Source organism: Rhincodon typus, chromosome 15 (genome assembly GCF_021869965.1).
Source record: "Rhincodon typus isolate 14 chromosome 15, sRhiTyp1.1, whole genome shotgun sequence".
Lineage (NCBI taxonomy): Eukaryota > Metazoa > Chordata > Chondrichthyes > Orectolobiformes > Rhincodontidae > Rhincodon > Rhincodon typus.
The window spans coordinates 58,862,812-58,886,888 of NC_063346.1; the positions used below are offsets into that span (position 1 = coordinate 58,862,812).

The 24,077-nt window shown below is 38.9% G+C and overlaps 1 protein-coding gene across 6 annotated transcripts in view; it reads right to left on the minus strand.

Annotated features, from left to right (window-relative positions):
- The window catches only part of cnot1 (CCR4-NOT transcription complex, subunit 1), a 92,657-nt gene that overhangs the window by 63,441 nt on the left and 5,139 nt on the right, over positions 1-24,077 (minus strand). For 4 of the 6 annotated variants that reach the window (XM_048605895.1, XM_048605892.1, XM_048605891.1 and 1 more), the window contains exons 4-11: positions 23,950-24,072; positions 18,425-18,576; positions 15,033-15,183; positions 12,763-12,964; positions 10,771-10,914; positions 8,425-8,549; positions 4,297-4,583; positions 953-1,031 (exon numbers count right to left, since the gene is read on the minus strand). In XM_048605895.1, the coding sequence (XP_048461852.1) occupies positions 953-1,031; positions 4,297-4,583; positions 8,425-8,549; positions 10,771-10,914; positions 12,763-12,964; positions 15,033-15,183; positions 18,425-18,576; positions 23,950-24,072 (1,263 nt within the window). The remainder of the gene's footprint in view (positions 1-952; positions 1,032-4,296; positions 4,584-8,424; positions 8,550-10,770; positions 10,915-12,762; positions 12,965-15,032; positions 15,184-18,424; positions 18,577-23,949; positions 24,073-24,077) is intronic. The other 2 variants (XM_048605896.1, XM_048605893.1) reach the window with 1 other exon arrangement.

Consider the following 24,077-nt stretch of genomic DNA (forward strand, 5'->3'; position numbering starts at 1 on the left):
TTGGAATCTACCTAAAATTGGAATCTACCTAAAATTGGAATCTACCTGCTTTAACCAAACAGACTTGAAACTCAGAGGGACCCTTGATGCTGCTCTCAGTGAAAGCTCTCCCACAGGTAAAAGTAAGCTATCAATACAGGTATATATGTAGCTGTGAAGAAGGGTCATCGGACCCAAAATGTTGATACCGATTTCTAACCATTGATGATGCCAGACTGCTGCGTTTTTCCACGAATTTCTGTTTTCTATCAATATAGGTCCTGCTTTTAATACTTGGCCTTAGATTTAATTGACTTCAGTTTGGGAAGTGGGGAAAGTGCCAGTAATGGACACTCGAATTCCTTTGAACATTGGTGCGAGAGAATGAGAGGTGAAAGGAGTGGGTAAGTAATTAGTCAGAAGTCCTGAACCCTAGTTAGAGGTTTGTGCTGTAAACATACTTGGATGTTAAGCAGGTCCGCAATAAGATCGTATCTACAATCCTGTTCACAGTGAATGTTGAACTGAACTCTAGGAAAGATGCTCATTTTTTCAAGTGGCAGGAGGATGAGGGAGAGACAGCACAAATTGGTGCACTCCAGAACAAAAAAGGACATATAGCACAGTAGCTCTTATTCAAAAGTCTTTTGGGCATCTGTGGGAGTTATCTATGTTTTTAGATATTTTTGAAACATGCAACAAATTCTACACAGAGCAAATTACTAAGTACAAAACACAGAAATACTGATGTGCGATGAGATTCTGCAAAAAAAAGTTCTGTACTTTTATTTTGATCAACCTTGGATACTAGTCCCATGCAGAGAAAGATCGCACAAAAAAAAAAGTCACGCTTGTTAGCTGTTTCCACCATTGAGATCACTATAACTAAAACAGCTGGGATGTGGGTGTCAGAATAAAAATAGCTGAAATGTGGCTACAAAAGCTCTCAGATCATTTTTCAAGTATTATTTACCTCCTGTAAATGATGAGGAAACTGTAAGAAGTGGCCAATAGAAGCCAAGTGCTGACAATACTGGGGATAGTCCTTCAATCTATAAACAGAGAAGAAATTCATCATTAGAGTAACCTGTTCAAGTAGGCATTCATACAAACAGAAAAGGTAACTATATCATACAAGAAAATAATTGCATAAACATATATATTTTCAAAGTTTAAAACTGCTTTACATTGCTGTGACTGGAGTGAATTTATCATAATCTGAGAAAAAAAGGTACATTATGTTTTAAACCTCGATATAACATGCCCTCTTCAGAAACGAATCCAATAGCACCAGAAATTAAATTGATACCACCCACCTCTAAATTGTCATAACACCTACACCAGTTTCCCCTACATCTTTTTGATCTTTTTATTGGTGTTCTCTGGTCTTTAAACGTTCAAAAGGGGCCAATTCGCCTGTACCAATTTGATCAGTCTTCTCCATAAACTTCAGGTTAGGTCATTTATCCAAATAAAGTTACCAGCACTTCGATATTTACTCATTCTAATTATCCAATGCACAAAATGGCCCTAGTTGGTCACTGATGCAACTAGACCTATTATAAATTGCTAAACTTCAAGGTTAACAGTATGCTGTGGGTCAAATTGAAGACTGAAGCTTGGCTGTTAGCAGGTGGGCAGGAGAAGGGATTTTCTTAGGTGATACAGCAGAGCTTTTTGATTTATTAAGCACCTTTACTAATTTTTTTAAAAAACACCAGTCAAGTACTGTACGGTGGCTAATCTTGGGCATTATGACTTTCAGATTTCACCAGCGTCATATTACTCAAAAGCTCAAGAAAAGCAAAATGCTGCAAATACTCAGAAGATCTAGCATTGTCGGTGGAGAAATGGGGGAAACATTACATTGATAACTAGAAAACACTGCTGAGCATTTCTAGACGTTCTGCTTTTATTTCACATATGCTGCCATTTGCAGTATTTTGCTAAATTTGCTAATTAAATAATGAAGTAGCAACTGACAAAGGAAATACAGACCAAGGAGGATTTCCAGGCTATCATGCAACTGTACAAATACCACAAAATGCTGAGTGCCTTTAGGAACATGCCCAGAAGGAATCTGAATAAATAATGTCTCTTGCACATGAACACTGACATGCAAAAGGCTCATGAGATCTATTCTAAAATAAAGCTGGTTAAAAAAAATTTAGGGTGATTTTGGCTGTGTTGTTACTATCCCAACACAAGCGCACAATCTAAAATTACAAAATTAAGAGATAAAGTAATTACTTCATGATAGACTAAGCCACAGGCACTATTGCATATGATTACCTATACACAGAAGCTGTTGCGGTATCAGCCAATTTGTCATGCTACAAATTATAAGGACAAATTATAAGTGTATTAAATTTGGAAGGGTGCACTGTAATAATGTTCCGCCAATGGTATGCTAGTAGAGAACATGAATTGGTGTTTTGTTTGAGCACATATAAATGAACTCTGACTGAAATTGTGTGTGGTTGAGTTAGAAGGTACAAGTTTGTGGTGTTTCACTCTGCAAATGATTGAGGCATATGCCTAGCAGTGCAGAACTTTATATTCAAAGAGAGCCACCTTGCCCAAGTTTTCCATTTTGCACTAATCAGGACAAACAACTGATAATCTATAGGAGGAGAAGATAGGTGAATGTTCTGATCTTTCGACCTCTTCCCAGTGGTGTAATAATTCTAATAAGCCCGCGATGCCAGATCTCTGCAAGATTTTTTTTAAAAAAATTCATTCGCAGGATGTGAGCATCACTGGTCAGGCCAGCATTTATTGCCCACTCCTAATGGCCCAGAGGGCAGCTAAATATTAATCACATTGCTGTGGGGTTTGGAGTCACATATAGGCCAGACCAGGTAAGGGTAGCAGTTTCATTCCCTAAAAGGGCATTCATGAACCAGATTGGCTTTCTGACAAACGACAACTGTTTCATGGCCACTCATTAGACTCTAAATTAGATATTTATTGAATTCAATTCCAGAATTGGCCATGGCAGGATTCAAACCCAGGTCCCCAGAATACTACCAGGGTCCCTGGATTTATATCTAGCGATAATACCACTAAGCTTTCACCTCTACTATTACCAGTAAATGAACAGTGAGTCCAGTCAAAACTTAAGGTGAGAATAATTATTGAAATTTGAAGGCTATTTATGAGAATGACTTAATCAATTAAATGGGGAAACAAATGGACTTTTCAGAACATATGAAACATTTGCTATTCACAAATGTTGGCAATTGTGCATTCCAATTCAGTGCTGATTCTCAAACCAATGCTGAGGGGAACAGTTTCACTCCATTCACCCCAGCTTTGGATTTCAGAACACCTTTCTTCAACTTGTCAGTGTAACCTCTCTTCCCTCCCCCCCCCCCCCCCCCCCAAACGCACACCACCCCAACCTCTCATGCACACAACTGCATGTAAATCTATGGGGTGAATCTGCAATTGCAGACAATCTATTTCCTTTGATCTTTCACTTATAAATTCTGTGTCTTGATGTGCCTCTCACTGCACCTGAAGCAGCGATGCTCATAAGGCTAGTGTTTTCAAATAAACCTACTGGACGATAACCTAGTGTTGTGTGATTTTTGACCTTGTCCAACCCAGTCCAACACCACCTCTTTGGATGTGTGGGTCATCCCAGAAGGCTGGAGAATTGCAAATGTTATATGCTGTTTTCAAAAAAAAAAAAAAAAAAAAGTGGGGGATAATGCTGGGCAGCTATAGGCATGCCTTTCTAAATGTGATGGGCTACTTTGAAACAAGTAACAAAATAGAGCCGATAAGACCAGTGCACTTGATGTTATCAATTTATATTTCAAAAAGAGATCAATGAAGTACAGAAAATGAAGCCAACTTGCAATTTTTGCAGCTAATTTTCACATCAAGCCCTTGCACTTAACAACCCTCTAAGGGTCTAACAAAGACCCCAGCTGAATCAGTGTGATACTTACACTTTGACCACCCATTTGAACCAAGTAAATTAAAGCACAAAGTGGATTCACATGCAGGACTTAGGTCGAGATTTTCAAAAATTCATTTGACCAGAAACTTGTATCAGACTTGGCCCCAGATACGAAAGGACAGTGCTTAAACCCGATTACCTGTTCATGTTCAGATTCCACTTTGAACAAACAATGTGAAGTATGTGCTCTGAAATAGCTTAAATTCCTCAACAAACAAATAAGTGACATGACGAATTGACCAGTAGTCCCAACTCGATCACTGTTCAACCTTCCCTTTTGTGTGCATTTGTCCATGTCTACTTCCTGATACTGGGATGTGGGGGGGGGGGCGGAGAATAAAACTTACCTATTTTTAAATCTGTCTAGTGCAGCAATACCAAAGTAGTACATCTTGGAGTCAAAAGGTTTACGCAAAGCTTCAAGAACATAGCGCAGTGCAAGTCCCAATGCCATATAGGTGACCAGCCCCTTTTCGATAATTCCACCAAACAGGCAGGCAGTGATGTGCAGCTCTTTATCTGGGTACTGGGGGAAGAAGCGATACTCCTCAAACAGATTGCGTAGCATACAGTTAAAAACTTCTCTTTCACGTTTAATGCTGGAATCCTTAAACCTCTGCAGCATTTCCAAAACCTGCAAAAAAAAGGAAGAAATTTAACACATTAACACCATTTCTCAGAGTTCGCATTAAAAGCAATTGGTGACATGGAAAGAAGTGAAGTGGTTATAACATAACGGAAAAAGGACATTCAATCACTCAGCTCTGTTCTCTATTCACTTGGATCATAGTTGATCTGCATCCCACAAGTTCAATTTCTCATTTTGGGTCTAGAGATCGATATCCGTACCTAAGATCAGTGCATCTTGAATTAAATCCCTAAGCCCTCAATTACTAAAATTAACTGAACTAAGTTTACTGAGCTGAACAAAAACTGAGGGAAATGTTGGGATTAAGCATTTTTAAATACAACTTTCAGTGAACCAACTATTTTTTGACATATCCACACCAGGGATTTCAGGTCAGTGGTTTTTTTTTTAAAAACCATTCCAACACAACATAGGCTGTTTTCACAAAATAGCAATTCATTTCATAAATTTCAAATGTTTAGCCAGTGTCACAATGTGTCAAATTCACCTTAACTCTCAACTTGGGAACTTTTAATTTCTAATGAGTCCTGTCTTTAAGAATTTTTTTCTACCTCAAGTTCTTCTTTTCATTAAGATCAGGACAGTAGATATCTAATTCAACAAGTTTTGACATTAATTGTTTGACTGGAGATCAAATATTGCATCAAGATATTTCAAAAGAAAAATAAAATATCCAGCACCACTGCCTCTATTGATTCAAGAATGATGCTGAAAGAATGCTTCACTGCTAAGTAGGTCATTTTAAATTGTATGTAGGATTGTGTGATGCCCTAGCTCCTCTGAATCTTGATTCAGACATATTTAATAGCCAGAGATAGGCCTCCAGATGCACAAAGGGCCAGAGGTGCCAACCTAATTTCATTATAATTTGCAGTTGGCACTAAAGGAGAATAAGCAGTTTAGAAGGCAAAATGAATGGCACTTAAACGGACATGGTATTTGGAACAAAATAAATGAATTAATGGCACAGATACAGGATAATGGGCTTGATCTTACAGCTTCTATGGCAAGAAGGGAAAGGTATTGCGGTGGCTTTGTTCATACAAGATGGAATAAAATGACAGCAAGAAATGATCAATGATATAGGACTGGAAGATGTAGGGTGGAGATCAGAAATAACGACAGAAAGCAAGCAGTGGTGGCTATAGTCTTCACACCCCATAACAGCTGATATATTGTAGGGCACTGAATAAATCAAGACATCATGAGAGCATGTTAAAAAAAAGTAACTGTTCATGGGTGACTTTAATCTTCACATAGATTGGGAAAATCAAGTTTGCAAAAAAGGTAGCCATGAAGAATTCATTGAGCATATTCAGAACAGCTTCCGAGAGCTATATGTTGTAAATCCAAACAGGGATCAGGCGATTTTGGATCGGTGATGTATAATAAGGCAGGATAATCAGGAAAGGGAGAGGGTGGGGCAGAGAGGGGGGCAGGAGGACAGCAGAATGGAGAGGATAAAAAAGAATACGAACAATATCTATTACTGGAGAAAATAGGCCTATGGAAACTAATGGGACTAAAAACTGGACCCTAATGGCTGCAGTTGAGGATTTAAAAGAATAGCTACAGAGGTAGTGGATGCACTGGCAGTAAACTTCCCAGACTCCTTAGATTCTGGAGAAGTCACAGAAGACTAGACAGAAAAATATTTAAGGAAGCTTAACATTTCTCACTGGGAAAATTTTAAGAGTATAGTATAAAGGATGCAATAGTAGAGAACTAGAAATACATCAAATAATCACCAAATTTGCAAATGACAAAACTAGGTGGGAAGGCAAGTTAGTTAGGATGACAGAGTCTGTAGAGGGATATAGACAGGTTAAGCAAGTGGGGGAAAAAAAATTAGCACTTGAAATATAATGTGGGGAAATATGAGTCCAAGCTCAGTAGGTAATGGGAAAGGCAAATGAAAGATTGGCCTTTATTTCAAAAGAGAATGGAGTCTTAAAATAGGAAGGGTTTCACTAAACCTATACAATGTACTGGTCAGACCACTCATAGAATACTGCATACAGTACTGGACCTCTTATCCGAGCAAAGATATACCGACATCGGAGGCATTGAAGGTTCACTAGGTTTATCATGGTATGAAAGGACTGTTTTATGAGGAGAGCTTGATCAAAAGGAGGAAAACAGAGTAGGAGAGTAAAGTTACAGAGAACTTAAAAACCTGACTGTAAATGCTTTTACAAACATGTGAAGAGATAAAGTTTAGGAAAAACAACTACTCCTAAGATCACAAGGCATAGAGCTGGATGAACACAGCAGGCCAAGCAGCATCATAGGAGCAGGAAGACTGACATTTCAGGCCTAGACCCTTCTTCAGAAAGGGGGAGGGGGAAGGGAGCTGGGAAATAAATAGAGATGAGGGGTGGGGTTGGGGAAGGTACGTGGGATGGTCACAGGTGAGTGCAGGTAGGGAGTGGTGGGGATTGATCAGTGAGGTGGGAGGGGCAGAAAGGTGGGAGGGGCGGAAAGGTGGGAGAGAAGATGGACAGGTTCCTAAGATTCCTTAGTCAGAACCCAGACAGATTATAACGGGAGAGCAAAGAAATAAAAGACCACACACTTTAGTTCTGTCTTCACAAAAAAAGAGCACTAATAACTTCCTTAAAATGTTAGGGAACCAAGGGCTGAGTGAGACAGCAGAAGTGCAGAACTCAGTATTAATAAAGAAAGTAGTTCTAGGAAAATTGATAGAGTTGAAGGCTGAAATCACCAGAACCTGAATCTACATCCCTGAGTACTGAAGAAAGTGGCCTTGGAATTTTGGATACTTTGCTGGTCATCTTCAAAAAATTTTGTAGACTCTGGAGCAGTTCGCACAGATCAGAGAGTGAGGCAAATGTAACTCCACTATTTAAAAAGGGAGTAGAAGTAGAGAATTACAGACTTAAGATTAGTGGTGGGGAAAATGCTGAAATCTATTACAGCAAGTGCAATGACAGAATACTTGGAAAGCATTAACAGGATTGAACAAAGCCAGAAACAAACAGAAAATGCTGAAGAAATTCAGCAAATCTAGGAGAATCTGTGGTAAGAAACAAAATTAATGTTTAGAGCCCAGCATAATCCTCCTGCAGACTTCCTTCAGTTGTAACATACTCAAATATTAAATGTTTCTCTCTCCACAGATGCTGCCAGACCACAGTTTCTCCAGCATTTTGAGTTTATTTTAGATTTCCAGCATCCACAATATTTTGTTTTTATTGGACAAAGCCAACGTAGGTCTAAAAAAGGCAAATTATGCTAAACAAATCTACTGGAGTTTTCTGTTGAGGATGTGACCAGTAGAATAGATAAGTCAAAAACCAGTGGATGTGGTGCATTTGGATTTTCAGAAAGCTTTGGATCACGACCTACATAAGTCGTCAGTGGGCAAAATTAAGGCACATGGATAGGGCATTACATTGGCATGGATTGGGAAATTGGTTGATATAAACTAAATAAAAATAAATAGACCTTTTTCTAGGTGGTAGACAGTGACTTGTGGGGTATTGCAAGGATCAGTGCTTCGGCCCCAGCTGTTCATGTGATACATAAATGGCCTAAATGACGGACCCAAATGCAACATTTCCAAGTGTGCTGACAACACAAACTGGGCAGGATTGAAAGTTAAGGGGACTGCAAGCTGATTTAGACAAGTTGAGCATCTAATATCAGGTGGCAGGCAGGCAAATTAGAAAATTTAAGAAAAAGCCCGAAGCAACATTGTCTAAAAGAGTTATGAGTTTAGCCTATTCAAAGTCATTTCGTACTCAAAAATGAACTCACATCTAAATAAGCAGTAAATGTATCTTCAGTGACTGTGCACACTCACCTCATCAACAGACATGGTAGGATGGGGTGGATGGTTGTAGATACGCTGGAAGTAGCTATTTGCTTCATCATCGATCTCCTTGCTAAAGTGCTGATTTGCCTCTGGCCATACCTGAGAGAGGTCAGCTGTGTGGGATGGTAACAAACGGGAGAAAAAACTCTCATCAAAATTTAATTGCTATTCAACAGTATGTGCAAAGCTACGGACTGGTGTATTAGCAATATACATGGCTTGTCAGCAATGGATCTTAACTGCAGAATTAATAAACAAATCATGCAACATTTCAAGAAACTATTACAAGCAAGCTCCAATATTTTGCTTGCAAATATTTCAGATTGATTCTATTTGAATTCACATTATAATTAATGATATAATGAGATTCATATTTGAGATTACACTTGCATTATTCCCTTCTCTAAGTACTGACACACTGGGGATGATAGGTTAAAGTTCAAGTGTGAATACAGGCAACCCATCCTATGTTCTTCACATGGCAAGAGGCATAATTAATTATCATCAGATACGCTGGAGTGACTGCATGGATAAGTACAAGTTCAGCTCCACAAGAGCACCCTAAATCCTGACATGAAGAAATTCAAAAGGAACATACCACTATAATTTGTAAAATAAGCTCAAGGGCTGAATGTACAATGGCACCTATGCTTCCAATGTGGAGGAATATTTTGCTAACACTTGCAACCAGAGATTGCAAAGGAAAAGCAGTGAGTTGATTGAGGTGTTGGAGGGCAATCAGCCCACATAGAGCTGATGAAGGGTTTAGAAGCAAAGACAATTCTAGCAGAAATCAAAGTTGCTGGGTGAAAATTAACCCCTTTCATGGTCAACATTTTCAGGATTTGAAAATTAATCTCAACAGAATCCAATTGCAGACACTTCCACTTGCTGAGAATGATGCATTTTAAGTGAGTCACAATATCTTAGAGACTAGCATCTTTAACTTGGCACTGCCTAGATTTCACTTGCACTGATGCATGAATGAATTATCAGTTCGGGAGAGCATTTTATTCAACTCCTAGCTATGTAAATTAAAACAAAGTTTAAGAATTCCTCATACAAGTTTTTAACAAGTTTATAACAGAAATAGTCATTTTTAAACAAAAAGTTAACAGATTTAAATAAAAATCAGTAGGTAAGGATTTGCCACAAGCTAAATGGGTTTGGATCTAACATTTTATTTTTACATAAAACGAGTACCAAATTGGTCATTACTTTGTCTAGTTCAGTTTAATAACTAAGAGGAAAAGTGGCCTGGCATTTCACAAACATGCAGACAAACATTCGTAACAGATGCATGCATCCACCGGGGCATCCTAAAACAGAGCTCAAAACAGGCTGAGAGCGGATTATACTTCTCAGTATAGGTTTAGGAGACAAGTTATTTAAGATCGGTAGAAGCGAAGAACAAACCTCTACAGTTCCCCAAAGCATCGATCTTCATCCTCCGGGCCCTTGCAAAAGCCTTGGTCCTAATCTCAAATTTTCTGTCCCATTTCCTAGTTTGTCCAGCCAAACTTAAAGCAAAGTTCCAAAGCTGCACCTCCTTCAGCACATTAGGCACTCGAATGAATAAGTACTGACTGATAATTCTAGACCTTTCAATTTTGTTGTTTGACTTTGGCTTCTCTCAGTTTTTTTTGGCTCCAGATGCAGAAATTCCTTTATTATTGGAGGATTAAAATCAAGACAAGGTTTCAAATATCATTTTTCTTCCAAAGCATTTAAAAATCTTTTTGAAAGTGCTTTGTAGAAGTTGTTTTCAAACAAAAAGGCTTTATATGCCTCCCCAAAATGCTGCCTCAGCTAGCCAATTATCTGAATAATGCACATCTGCTAATATGGAATTGTTTTTCTGCTAATCCAATTTCTTTGCCAAAGTTCCCACATTAGTTATCAGTAGAAGCTAGGTCTTTGCTGGCTATTACAACCCTTTCACTTCAGCTAAGTAATTCAGTTGCCATCAATGCAGATGATAGGCAGGTCTTTAGTAAACCCAACTTTAAATAAAAAAAATCAACCCAGTTTGGTCTCTCCTTTATTCATTCATGAGGAGCAGGGATCACTGGCAAGACTAGCGTTTATTGCTCATTCCTACAGCAGAAGCCTAATTTGTGACACAGGCAAGAACCTGTGCACCTTCTGAATACAATGATTACTGAAAATGCACCAGGAAAAAGACCAGGACAAGCTTTTGAATAAACAGCTTTGATTCATTAAATTAGGAAATCTCCTTCAAGTTCTGATTACATGATATCTTTAAACCAAGGCAGCGGAATCAACTAGCTAGGCCACATTCTCACAACAGTCACAGACAACACAACCACTTACAAGGTTTCATCTTACTCTGCTGGAATGTCTGTGGGTTCAGTCCAGATGTGCTCATCTTTCGCTGTCCAAAGGGATCAGTGTTCACAGTTGGTAGTGCAAGTCCACCAGTTCCCATACCACTCAAACTCCCTGTACCCAAACTACCTGTAGATACAAAATCAAAGATTTCCACATTAGTAGCTTCTTCTTAGTCTTATGAAGGAGTTAACAGACAAGGCTACAAGTACATCACACATCAGTTTTCTTTTGATTTCACCATCAGAACCGGTCCTATGATGCAGAAATCTCTTCAACTCCTTCCTCCCTTTCCAGGGCAATCCTTCTGGCTAGCATAACATTCGAACTGACTGACAGAATGCTTCAATTCCAGAATACAATGCCATCAGATGACAAACGTATCGAGAGCAAGTCAAGCCTCAATCGGACATTTCTCCATCAGGTTTGTGAATCACATACTAGCTCACATTTATTCTTGCTGTTTCACACAAAAATAAAAGGCAGGTGCAGTTTAGGTAGTCAATAGTTTGTGGTTCCAACCTTGAAGCCAAAATATCCAGAGCAAGCTTTAGAAACTGGGTTTATTTGGCACGACAACATGTTAATCTATGATATTCTGCACTATTCTTTCCCAAGAGATTGGTGCAGAACTACATACCATGTTTGTTTGGTTTCTACTTCCAAAAGAAATGCAGACAGTAGGGACTGCTTACAAACTGTAAAAGCTGGATTTAGAGTTTTGAGATGAAACTGAGAGATTTATGTATGTATTTTGATATTTTTACTGCGGCTCTGGGACCTTGGAATTCCAGGTTAAATACATGGGTTGTGGATGCATGTGCTTAGAGTTAACATAGAACAGTACAGCAATTAACAATCAACTTTAAAAACACTGCAATATCCATAGTTCCAAGTGAGAAGTAGTGACCTAGAGGGCTGAGAGGGAGGACCTTCCAGACTTTAACTTTCATTTTTTTGTCTGCATTGAAAAGTCATTTGAGAGAAAAGCATTATTAAGCTCCAAAACTTGAGAAGTCTTTCAATGGTCTGTCAGATGAAAGGCAGCATTTCAATGAAAAGATGCTCAAAGTAATGAAATCTCAGAGTATGTTATTATTCCGAGATCAGAGTAGTGGGATGGAGTCAGTGGAAAGAAAAGATTTTGAAGTTTTAAAAAGGAAGAAGGAATTGAAGAACGGTCAGTGATAGTATAGCACTAGACAACAGTCAAGTAAGGAGTCTCATAATAAAGAAAGAGCTATCTACAGTTCTAGATGATTTGAAATTTTATTTCCTTCAAGGCCAAAAGTATTTTTAAAAAAAGTCTCTCTTGAAAATTAACTGGACTGGGCCTTGCTAGATGTGCTGCACCACACGTTGTTAGAATTGTAACAATGTTTCTGAGTTGTACCAGGGTGTACTGATTCTGATACAAAGCTATTATATCTGTTCAATCTACTAACACTTGGGTTATTGCTACGGAGTTAAAAAAAATGTCAGTGTTAAAAGGGTGTTTCTTTCCTTTACCTTCATTACTGCTATTAATTTTTTTTATTGAAACAAAGACAGCATTGTGTGCTTATGTTTTAGCAATAGATCATTTCGTTAATAGAAATTTTAGAAAATTATGATCTACCCAGCCAAGTTTCTGTCCAAGATCTGACTAGTCTAGTACCATCAATTACTGGGAAATACTTCAAAACAACTGCCGCCACTGGATAAGTCATTTAATAAGAGTAAGGCTTGGTATTCCTCTCTTTCTCCAGTCTTCAGCAGGCTCAAGCCAGATAAACTTAACTAATTGTATTGTAGCGTGCTTAAAATGTGACTGCAGCAGCAAGTTACACCATATTATAATCTAACCTTATAAATTAACCTGGTAAAGAAAGACTGTAGATAACTTTAGATGTTATCATTGACTATGCAAGCATATACAGTAAATTACACTTGACGACAGCAGACCAGTCATCACAAACATTTCTGGGATGGTCTAACCTGGGAGTTGAGAAGGAAGACCGCTAATTCCACTGAAAGGAGTTGTCTGATTTGGTGTAGAGAGTGGTGGAAAGGCTTTTGCTGGTGATTGAGGGGTGTTGAATGCAGAACTCAAGTTAGTAGTAAAACCCTGCATACTTGGAGTGAGAGACGCAGCTGATCCACCAATAGTCAACGAAGCCATGCCAGACAATGGGTCAATCTAAAAAGAGCATGTGGTATGGGGCAAAGAGAAATATAAATCAGCTTCAAAGACATAACGCATTAAATTTTAAAGAATTGTTTTTGTTTGGCCTACTACTAAAACCCTTTTAAAATGACCCTTTTTAAAAATAGCAACAGTGTAAATTTGCATCAGGTAGAGAATATCAAAGCATTACCTGCAGTCCTTTACTTGATTACACACTTCACCACACACTAATAAATTTCCCAGCCTGGCTAAGCAACATTGAGCAGTCTTATCTTTAAGTTGCTACTGATACCAAGTGCTGATTGTGCTATGAGTAAAGCTCCAATGAACTCTCTCCACTGATCAAGGAAAACAGAAAAGAAAATCTTTGGATTTGCGAAGGTAGCATCATTGAACTTGTGCAAATATATCTGCACACGAAAGTGGGTCAGGCTACTTGGCATTAAACTGGATCCGTAAGCTCTGAAGAATCTCCATCAATTGAGAAAGTATTTGAGTTTATCCTGTAAGTTTGAACCATTGCTGAGCTGTTGCGTTTTCAGTACTGTTGATGGGTACACAAAAAAAAAATCAGTTCTGATCAAGAATCCAAACTCCCCTCTCTTCTTCAAATGGTAGCTTAATTTCACTACTGCTAGTAATTCCAATCCACCCCAAGCTGTTGGTATCTTAACAGGTATTAGGACTTGTTGCCCTCTGAGAGATAGATTTTTGTAAGGAAAGGTATTAAAAGGCAGGTATATGGAGTTGGGCTATGATCTCATTAAATGGCCAACACCTACTCCTATGTTCCATGGTCAAGATTGTTATCCTTCATTTATGACCTGATAATGAGCACCAGTAGTCTATTTGCACATGGGGAAAGACAGACATCACAGCTGGCCCAATCCGGTCCTCACCCATTGCCTATATAAAGATTTCCAACAGGGCTTTTTTTTGACTGCGAACAAACCCTGGCCACTTTGCACAACCTAACCTGGGCTGTGCAGCTAATTCAAACTGATGTGCCTCCATCCCTTCAAAGGAGATGTACAAACCAGGGTGAATCTGCATTTGTTGGGATTTTCTGGCACGATTTTCCAAGGAAAACCCACAACAGGCATTTTCGCGTTGTGCCGACACTACTGCCAAGTATATTTTCCACTGCCCTCCCACCCGCCCCCAAACTCACCATCTTCCCTACCATCCATTTTCTCTGCTGTGTTTTTATTCCCCTTCATCTATCTCAATAGTCCTCTCATATCCCAAAGAGACTGGTAGCTAGATGTGGCTTTCAACAGTGAACGTGAGGTCCAGGATTGGCATCTTGGCTCTGTGCTGAATTATCTATTTATCCAGATTCCACTGAATTGGAAGCTACAGTCCTAACTGACTGGGAACAATATTGCTGGAAAAACCATACAAGAACAATTTGGAATGAGGCCAAATGTGCAGCCACATAAGGAATTTTCTCACCAGATCCAGAATTGCAGATTCAAATACCAGGCTATGAAACATTCAGATCAGAGGAAAACCTGGGGCCCTAAGAGGGAACTGCATGGCCCAAGGAATTTAGCAAATTGCTGGGAGTGGCAGGCATGCACAGCAATGTGTTAGTTAATAGAGAGACGAGATGACGTGTTCGCTGTATTAAGTGGGGAAATCCAATGCATCACATCTCTCCTGTTGATTCTTCCAGACTGAATCATAAATATGAATTTTATCTTGTGGGAGAAGATTATTGGTTTAATCCCAAGATTACAAATGCATATGTATTCACGTGCTTATCATTTACCAATGGAATATCTACAAACAGACTGTCATTGAACCTTCTTTGAAAAAAAAAGGCTGCTAAAACATCTGTTGAAACAATTATAAATTCCAACTTTAGAACAGAAAAATTAAGTCAGCCAATTTTGCAATCAAATGAAAATTGACCCTGATATTTGTACCCAGTTATTAAATTACAAGCATGCACTGTAATTTTTAAAGGGCAATATTTTTATTAGTCTGCTTGCTTCCATAAAATTTTCCATTTGATCATATGCAAGGATTACACTAAAAGGTGGAAAACAACTTTGCTTCGCTTAGCTATTAGTACCTGTACAGGTGACATGGTTTCTATACTGCTGGTACTTGGTGCGCGGACCTTGGGCATTACTCCAGGTGGCGGCTGACGGGCCTTGTTCATGACATTGCCACAGTTGGCCACCATTGTAAGAATAGTCTCTGACAGCTCCTGTGAAACACTCCTAGTAGAAAAAGGAAATATGGCATTATAATAACTCAACAACAGAAAAAAAAATCCAATAATGGCATCCAATGACCTAAGAATTCAGGTTACCACTTAGTTTCTGTTAGTTCATTTCTATCAGGCAAAAGAACAGACTGAACTTATAGCAGTCAAGGATTTACTCATTTTCAGTTGAAAAAAAATCAGATTAGAGATACACCTCAGACACCAACATACCCAAAGCTAAAGTTAGCTCTTTCCGGCCATGAGGAGCTTTGAGGTATACTGTTACTGCAGTCAAAGACAGTTGGGTTTAACAACAGTGACACGGTTATTGTGTGCACAGATCATGATTAGTGATAAAGCACTTGCAACAGTTTGTCAATCAAGAGTTGTGCAGTCAGATGGATTTACATAGCGAAAAATACGAACCATGCCACAGCACAGTTTTAATAAACAATTCACCCAGGCGTTGTTACAACAGCTGGAATGCACTTGACATTCCAGCAAGAAAAACAGACTGCATTTGTTGCTCATTAATGCTCCCTGATCATAAACTATCCAAGGAAATACACTCAAACAAGAAAACCATTTGAAAACAGTGCTTAATTCGTTCTGCTCAACATATGGATCATAGGGCAAGTTTTTTTTTTAAGGCATACAGAGTTTTACTGTCAACAAACTACATTGCTGCTTTGGGGGTCACTCAATGGATAACCCAATAACACAGGAATATAATGATAAATGAGGTTACAAGAAGTACTGCATTGCTAGAAACATGCAAAACAAAAAAATCCATTTTAGCATCATAACGCCAAGAGGCAGGTGATATGTTGCAGAACTTCATGTGGTTGGGTACAACTTTTAACAGCAAGACTAACAATTAAAAACACTGAAGATAATTTTCCATCCAGATGTATTTCAAATCACTCAACAAGTGGATTCGTTTAAATGGAAAATATGTTCCCATATTTCTTTACCAGGTTATATATTTTAGTTCTGTAATTTCTCAGATACGTTAGCACAGTCATATCTCTGCTCTAGAGTCACACAAATGTCACGTTAGCAAAGGAAAGAACAGAGCTGCAAAACAATTACTAAGTTGCAGCACATGAAAGATTTCCTTTTTTCAGATTTTTCAGGGACTATACTCAAAATCATTTGAAAGGAGGTGGTGTATGCAGACACCAAAGGTGATTATGCAGCAACAAGGAAGAATTTCAGCAGTTTCCTCCCAGGAAATCCAGGAGAACTGGTCATCCTGCTAATATTTAACACTGAATGGACGAGATGGTTCTTTCTCTCGGTTGTTAATCTTTTATTATTATTAATTCAACTCTGAACAGATTTTCAGGTACAAGAGTCAAGGGTTATAGTGGTCAAGTAGGAAAGCAGAGTTGAGAGCACAGTCTGATCAGCCATGAACTTACTGAATAGCGGAGCAGGTTCGAGGGACCAAACGGCCTATTCGTGCCCCTATTTCTTACAATCTTATGCCCTTGAATAACAAACAATAGTTTTTAACATGTAAACTGAACACTGCTTATGTCTTGCAGCATTGGTCAAGTTTGGCACTATTGGAGGAATATAATAATAAATGAAGTAATCAGTGTCCACAAGGGACTGTTCTTGGGCCTCGGCTATGCAGCCTTGTAAATGGTTAAATGAATAATCTATATACAGCAATGTATATTCAAACTGGCAGGTAGCGTCCAATTAGAAAGCAGTGCGTGCGCGTAGGTGGGTATAGGAAGTTACAAAAAAATCAAAGATTTGAGTGCGGCTGATAGGGGAAGTGTGCAGGCAACCATGTTGAATTGGAGAGAAAAGTACAATTCGAATAGGTGGTATCTATTTTCTCTCTTCCATTTGAGGGCTGCTTCAGTATTACATCAAAATGTCATCTCTGATACGGATTAGAAAGTTCTACAATTGTCAGCATGGACACGGTGGCCGAAAGGTCTATTCCTTTGCCATAAAGTTCCATGTTTTGTTCTTTGAGGCAGAGATCGCATCAGTGTTTATAGATAGCACATGATCTCCTCCAATTGCTTCCAGTGTCTGCAGGAGTTGAAGAGGAACTTTCAAATAGTTTCTCCCCATATTGACCCAGTTTACTTTTCGATCTATCAGGAGATTACACAGATGGAAAGATGAGTGAGGAAAAGAAGAAATGCTTTTGCTACAAATGATCCAACCATGTTACTGAAGGAATCAGTTTATTTTTTTTTAAGAATAACAAACTGCTCAATAATTTCCTTATGCTCATGTGGGGGATGGCCTTAAAACTAAAACTCGGGCATTCAGAAGTGACATTAGGAAGCACTTTTTCCCCATATAAAGGCATTGGAAAACTGGAATATTCACTCCAAGACGCTATAGATGTTGTGGCATTTTTATTTTTCTAAAACAGAGACACCACATTTTTGCTGTTAAAAACAAAATATGCAGCAAATCTGAAACAAAAAGAAAATGGTGAAGAAACTCAACACGTCTGGCAGCACATGTGGAGAGAGAAGCAGAGATGACATTTTGATTTTGATAGGACTTTTAGCAAGAATCTCAATGGAATACAAATCAACTGAGCAGAGATATACATTAGACAGAAAGCCAGAACAGCCCTGACAGATTGAATTGTCAAATCTAGTGGTTACTTTTCTGTATGTTTTAGGGAACAGTGAGGTCAAAGAACCTGGTGACTCCCTGACCCTCAGATTTTGAATGGCAAAAAAGACTCAAACGGCCAAGTAATTTATTCATATTCCTTGTTTACATCCGAGATACCTTTGCAAATATTTTTCTAAAGCATATGAAGTCGAGTACAATAACTCAAGTGAACCTAATGAAATACTTAATAGGAACAGTATTAGAAAAGCCAATCCTTTTCTGATTGTTTTGTTGTTGAGAGTTAGTACAATGCAAGATTCTGTATTACAGCCTTAACAAAATGACGAAATCAGAAAATATCAGCGAGTGCAACTCAATGGTGTCAGGTCATAAAGTTGCATCCTTATTTTGCAGCACTCGCTTTACGATCAAAACAAAACAACTCCAGGGGGGCAGCAATGCACAACAAAACACAACCAACATAATGAGGTTTGCTCAAAATACAGCCGACTACCTCGGGTATGGATTTCCCACCACTCATAACATATCATTGACTTGGAAAATAATTCTGACCTGTTTGTCATTGGGTCATGAAATGTGACAAAGCAGAAACAATATTCTGTTAAAGAAAACTTATGAAGTGCTATTCTTACCCTGCACAGGCTTGTAAGCAGGCCAACATGGTAGCCAGTGTTTCTGGAGGGAGTTGAGCACTCTTGGGCTGTTCCTTTTCTGGGGCCAGTCCACCCATAATGGAAGGGCAACGTCTCTTTAGGAACGTCACACATGCCTGGATAAATGGTTCCTGTCAAACAGAGTTGGATGTTATCACCATGTTCTGTCTCCAATCCATCTCCCAACACACTCTGATCACTTATCTAACACCTTATTACTCAAACATTTCAAGGAATTTCAATGCACAAGTCCTCACTTAAAGTTGTAGATATATTCATGAAGCTTGTAACTTTATTTGTATCATGGCTTTCTATACTAGTATTGAACGTAGCAGATACAGAGACAAGACACCTGGTGACTTTTAAAGAACAAGATTTTTTTGTGCATTCAAAACTGCAGAAAACCGACAGGTAAAATTCAAAGACTTATTTCCCTCACCCTCGTCGCATACCTTCAGTAAATATCTTGGAGCTCAACCAGGATATTGATGTATCAGCAGAGACAGGGATTGCTGGTAAATGTGGGTGTGCACACCTGCCTTAGAGAGCAGGAGACACTGCAGGTTATGTGGGTCATGATGAAAATGAATCTTGCAGCGTTCAACAAGAATACAGACACCCATTAACTAAATGATCCTAAAGCAAAATGTTTTCTGAAGCAATGTTTAAAGACGACTTGCTGTATACTCAATTACTATGAAGCTCAACTAAGTTTAAACATACACCTTTCTGTGATTCTGACAAATGGTTATATAATTATATACTTCTGTAAGTTGTCTACGTGCCATTAAATTGGAATTACTCAACAGTGATGCTTTAAATCCAATTTCTAGCAATACAACAGAGTTAAACCTCTTGTATCGCGACCTTGAGACAAATCACAAATATCAGGTTAAAGGACTTAATTTAGACCCCTTATCTTAAGTTGGTACCCAAATTAAGAGCAGTACTCAAAAAAAAAAAGAAAAATCGGGAATAATATTTGCTGTTGACATGAATTTCAGGATTATCTGCAGAACAGCATATATTATAAATCTTAGATGCATTTTGGTCAACAACAAAATAAAACGTAGATAGTAGGAACTGCCGATGTTGGAGAATCTGAGATAACAAGATGTAGAGCTGGATGAACACAGCAGGCCAAGCAGCATCAGAGGACCAGGAAAGCTGACGTTTCGGGTCTGGACCCTTTTCTGAAGAAGGGTCCAGACCCGAAATATCAACAAAAAAATAAAGCTGATTTTGAAGAATGATTGTATGAAGTACAATTCTGGATATTTGCCTTTTCTAGAGGGGACATCTCATTCCAGTTACTGTTGAGTCACAGAACAGAAATATTTTAAACCACAAACTGCTAGTTAGTATTTTCGCTACAAGAAGCCAAACCAAGACTAATCTGCAAAAGAACATAGGAAATTAAATCCATACTAAATGCTACTTACTTTGTGTTCAAACAATTGCATAAAAATCAATTGTTGTTTGAATCAATTACTCAGTGATGGTCTGGAGTATTGTTACAGTTGTTGTGAAAATGGACAACAATTTAACTTTCTTCATTTGACTTTAATATCCAAGACTTTCACGGTTACATAAAAAGCAGAGTGCCGACCTAAAGTGGCTGCTGCAATCACCACGTAAGTCTAAACAACACTCATGGAATACATGAAACCAAATGCATCGGAATTGCCATTTTAATCAAGAGGCACAAGTTGAGATGTCAAGAAATTTGCATCATTATTTTGTTCTCACTTGCGTGATACATTCATTCATTGGGAGATGAAAGGGTATCCAGAATATCTAGCTTGGGATGGAACAATGCCGGACACTAGAATCAATAAGGGAACTGCATATCAGCGTCTCTCTGTCTCAGAAACTAGTACCAAACATAAAGCAACTTGGGTAAAAAAAAAAAAAAAATCACCATTCACTAGGATATCATGATTAACTGTTAATCCTGAGGAAACAGGACAGAAGCTAAAAATGAAGTGGGAATCCAGCTTCACTCTTGCAACTCGGGGATGCCAAAAACTTTAAGCTATAACTGCTTTTACCTTCCTATCTATGTAGGTCCCAGGTTCCCCTCTATTACTTTTTTGGGAACGTATTTAATTTTGCAGATTTAATGAGCTACAAAATACTTTTTCTTCCCCAGTCAAGAAAATTTTTAACAAGCCTCTCCATTTGTGATCTGGTTAACCAAGTTTAATTGAAGTTTGATGACAACGTGGCTAAAAAAAGGAAATAAAAATATTTGTTGTGACCAACCAAAAGGGAATAAAAAAGGGAGACGTTCACCTTCCTTGGTCCTAAGAACATACAAATCCATTCCCTCAATGTGCTGCTCATGTAATTTCACTTGCTATTTGGGCCGCCCACCAGTGGATCGCAGTTTGTAAATTAAACCCACTTATCTCTACATCCTGATCCCAACAACAGCCTGAATTCAATGCATGGTCCTCAGAAATCTTCTATATCATGGTCCCAAACCTAATTTTTTTCTGGAATGGTGCAAAGTATTGGCTAGAAAGGTTGGGATGATAAATGGCAAGTAACGTTCACACCACACCAGAGCCAGGCAACAACCAGCTTTAAAATGTGAGAATCTAACCATCACTCCTTGACATTCAATGTCACTATCACTGAATATCTCACTACCAAACCCTGCAGGTTATCACTACTCAAAGAGAGCTGGGAAAGCCACAAATATAGTGTTTATAAAAGCTGGTCAGAGGCCAAGAATCTTGCAAGTAAACTTACCTCCTTACTCCCCAAGGCCTGTCCACCATCTACAAGGCACAGGTCAAGAATGGGATGGAATGTGCACACTTGCTTTGACAAGTGCTGCTCCAAAGAAGTTTAAGCGGATGTGGTACCATTCGTTCCTTCAAATGGACCACAGCAATAATGGGCACTAGTGGCATTACAGAAATTCACCACAAGTCCTTAGACAACAACTTCTAAACTCACAACCATGACCACTACCTTCCAAAAGGACAAGGGCAGCAGGTGCACAGGAACCCCAGCACGTACAAGTTCACCCCTCAAGTCACACTGAAAGGGCATCACTATTCCTTTTGTAGTGCTGGGTGAAAATCCTAGAACTCCCTCCCTAGCAATACCGAATGTATCTAAAAGAAATGGTATGTAGTAATTCAAGGCGGCAGCTCACCACCAACGTCAAGGGCAACTAAGGGAGTGCAGTATATGCTGGACAAAGCAGCAAAGCCCAGAAGAAAAAGGATCAGGCTACAACTTATCCCACCAGAATGTTACTGTACATCAGAAAAATTAGACAGAAACCCTTTTACAATCTGTCAGTTTAAGTAGAATTATTCTTGAGGCATTTTCATGGTAGTCAAAATGTCAGCTATGGCTCAGACAGACACCTTCACCTCAAAGAAAGTTGTGGTCATATCGCACTCCCAGATTTCAGCACTGAAATCTCGGCCGATGCGCCATTGTTGGAGATGCCATCTTTTGAAAGAGATGTTAAACTGAGCAAATGTCTGCCTTTTCAAGTCAAAGACCGAATGCAGCAGATCTTGTGGCATCATTCGGTCTCAGCTAGAATACGGTGTCTAATCTGGGCCCTATGCTACAGGAAGAATATGAAGGGATTGGAGAGAGCGAAAGAGGTTTACGTGAATCATTCTCGGGATCAGAAACTCCAGTTATGAAGATCGATTGGAGGAGATTTCCTTGAAGGACAGAAGGCCAAGAGAAGATCTGACTGAAGTATTCAAAATCACGAGGCATGTGGGGAGACACTCCTACGCATGAAACGTTCAAGTACATGAGACCACAGTTTTAAAGCAATTAGCAAAAGAAGAAAAAAGTGACAAAAGGAAAAACATTTTCAAGCAACAAGTAGTTAGGACACTGTATCAGTGTCGAGGAGGCAGCTTCAATCAAAGCACTCAAAAGTGAGTTGGATGGTTCCATTAAAAAGGAACTATGTGCAGGACTATGAGAAGGTAGAAGAATGGCACAACACGAGATTGAGATTATCAGTCGAGAGTTGGTACAGGGATGGTGGAATAGAATGGCCTTCTCCTGCCCTGACAATTTTGTGATTTTTTTTTAAAAAGAGGAGTTCTGTATTCTAGCATACACATTTTTAAAATTCAGTTTTAGAACGCTGGTGTCATGAACCAGGTCAGCATTTACTGCCCTTCGTTAGTTGCATTTGAGAACGTTGTATTGAACCACCTTCTTGAAGCGCTGCAGTTCTATCAAGTAGGCACATGCACAATGCTGTTAGGAACGTGTTCCAGGAGATTAACCCAGCAATAGTGAACGAACGGTGATGTAATTCCAAAATCAGGCTTGCATGACTGTGGGAAAATTGCAGTAGGTGGTGTTCCCAGGTATCTGGTGCTCTTGTCCTTCTATTTAGCAGAGGTCAAGGTTTGTTAGGTGCTTTCGAAAGAACCTTGGGCGAGTTGCTGCACTGGATCTTATAGATGATGCACAGGTCACTGTGAATGTTGAAGATGGAGTGCTAACAGTGGGTTGCTTTGTCTTGATCTTATGTTCCTTCTTTCATGGTACATGGGCATCACTTGTGGCTAACCTACAGGATGTTAGTGAGAGATTCAGTGATAGTGGCATTGAATATCAAGAGACAATGGTTAGACTTCCACTCGTTGGAGATGGTCATGTTGCTGGCCTGATAATTCAGAGATTGAAGTTAAAGCTCTGGTGACATGGGTTTGAATCACACCACCACAGGAGGCAGTGAAAGTTGAATTCAGTTTAAAAATCTGGAATTAAGGGTTAGTCTAATGGTAATCATAAAACTACACAAATGTCCATCACCTGGAGTGGCTCAAAAGCACTACTATTAACTGAGCTGGCTAGGCCCTAAAGGGATAACTGCTAAAAATAAAAGTCTGGAATATGTAGCTAGAAATGTGATTGACACTCACCTGAAATCAGTTCAAGGATGATTAAGGACGTAGTAAATTATTAGTGCTCATGAAAAGAACCTTCATTCCTAAAGCAACTTTCAAAACCACAAAATCCCAAAAGCATTTCAGTCAATGTAGTACTTTTGAAGTTCCTACTGTAGCGTACAAGAATCCAGCAACCAAGTTGTACACAGTCAGTTCCCGAAAACACCAATGTAACAATGACTACATAATGTTTTTAAGTGCTGATGTCACTGATAAGTATTGGTCAAGACATCAATGATAGATCCCTTGCTCTTTTTCAAATTTAAACCCCGAAAATCTTTTACATCCACTTGAGAGGATCTAGTTTTCCAATATCAGTTGGAAAAAAAAACCCATCTCTGACAATGTAGCAGTCACTCAGTGCTCAAGTGGAGTGCCAGCCAAGATTTTTGGGTTCAAACCAGAGGTGACAGTGCTAGCAACTGAGCCAAACTGACCCTGAAGTCACACTTAATAGGATCATCAGCTTCCAAATTCTCAATACAACCCCTCACATTGAAACACGCTTTATAACATATGGAAATAAAAAGCCTCTGGATAATATCTTACCCCATGCTCACGAATCTTATCAGTTAACCATTTATCAAGTTTGAGGTATTCTCGGCGAGATGCAAGTGCAGCAAGGTCAATAACAAAGGCAAATGGAGTACCATTTAGCAGCATAGACAAGGCCTGTT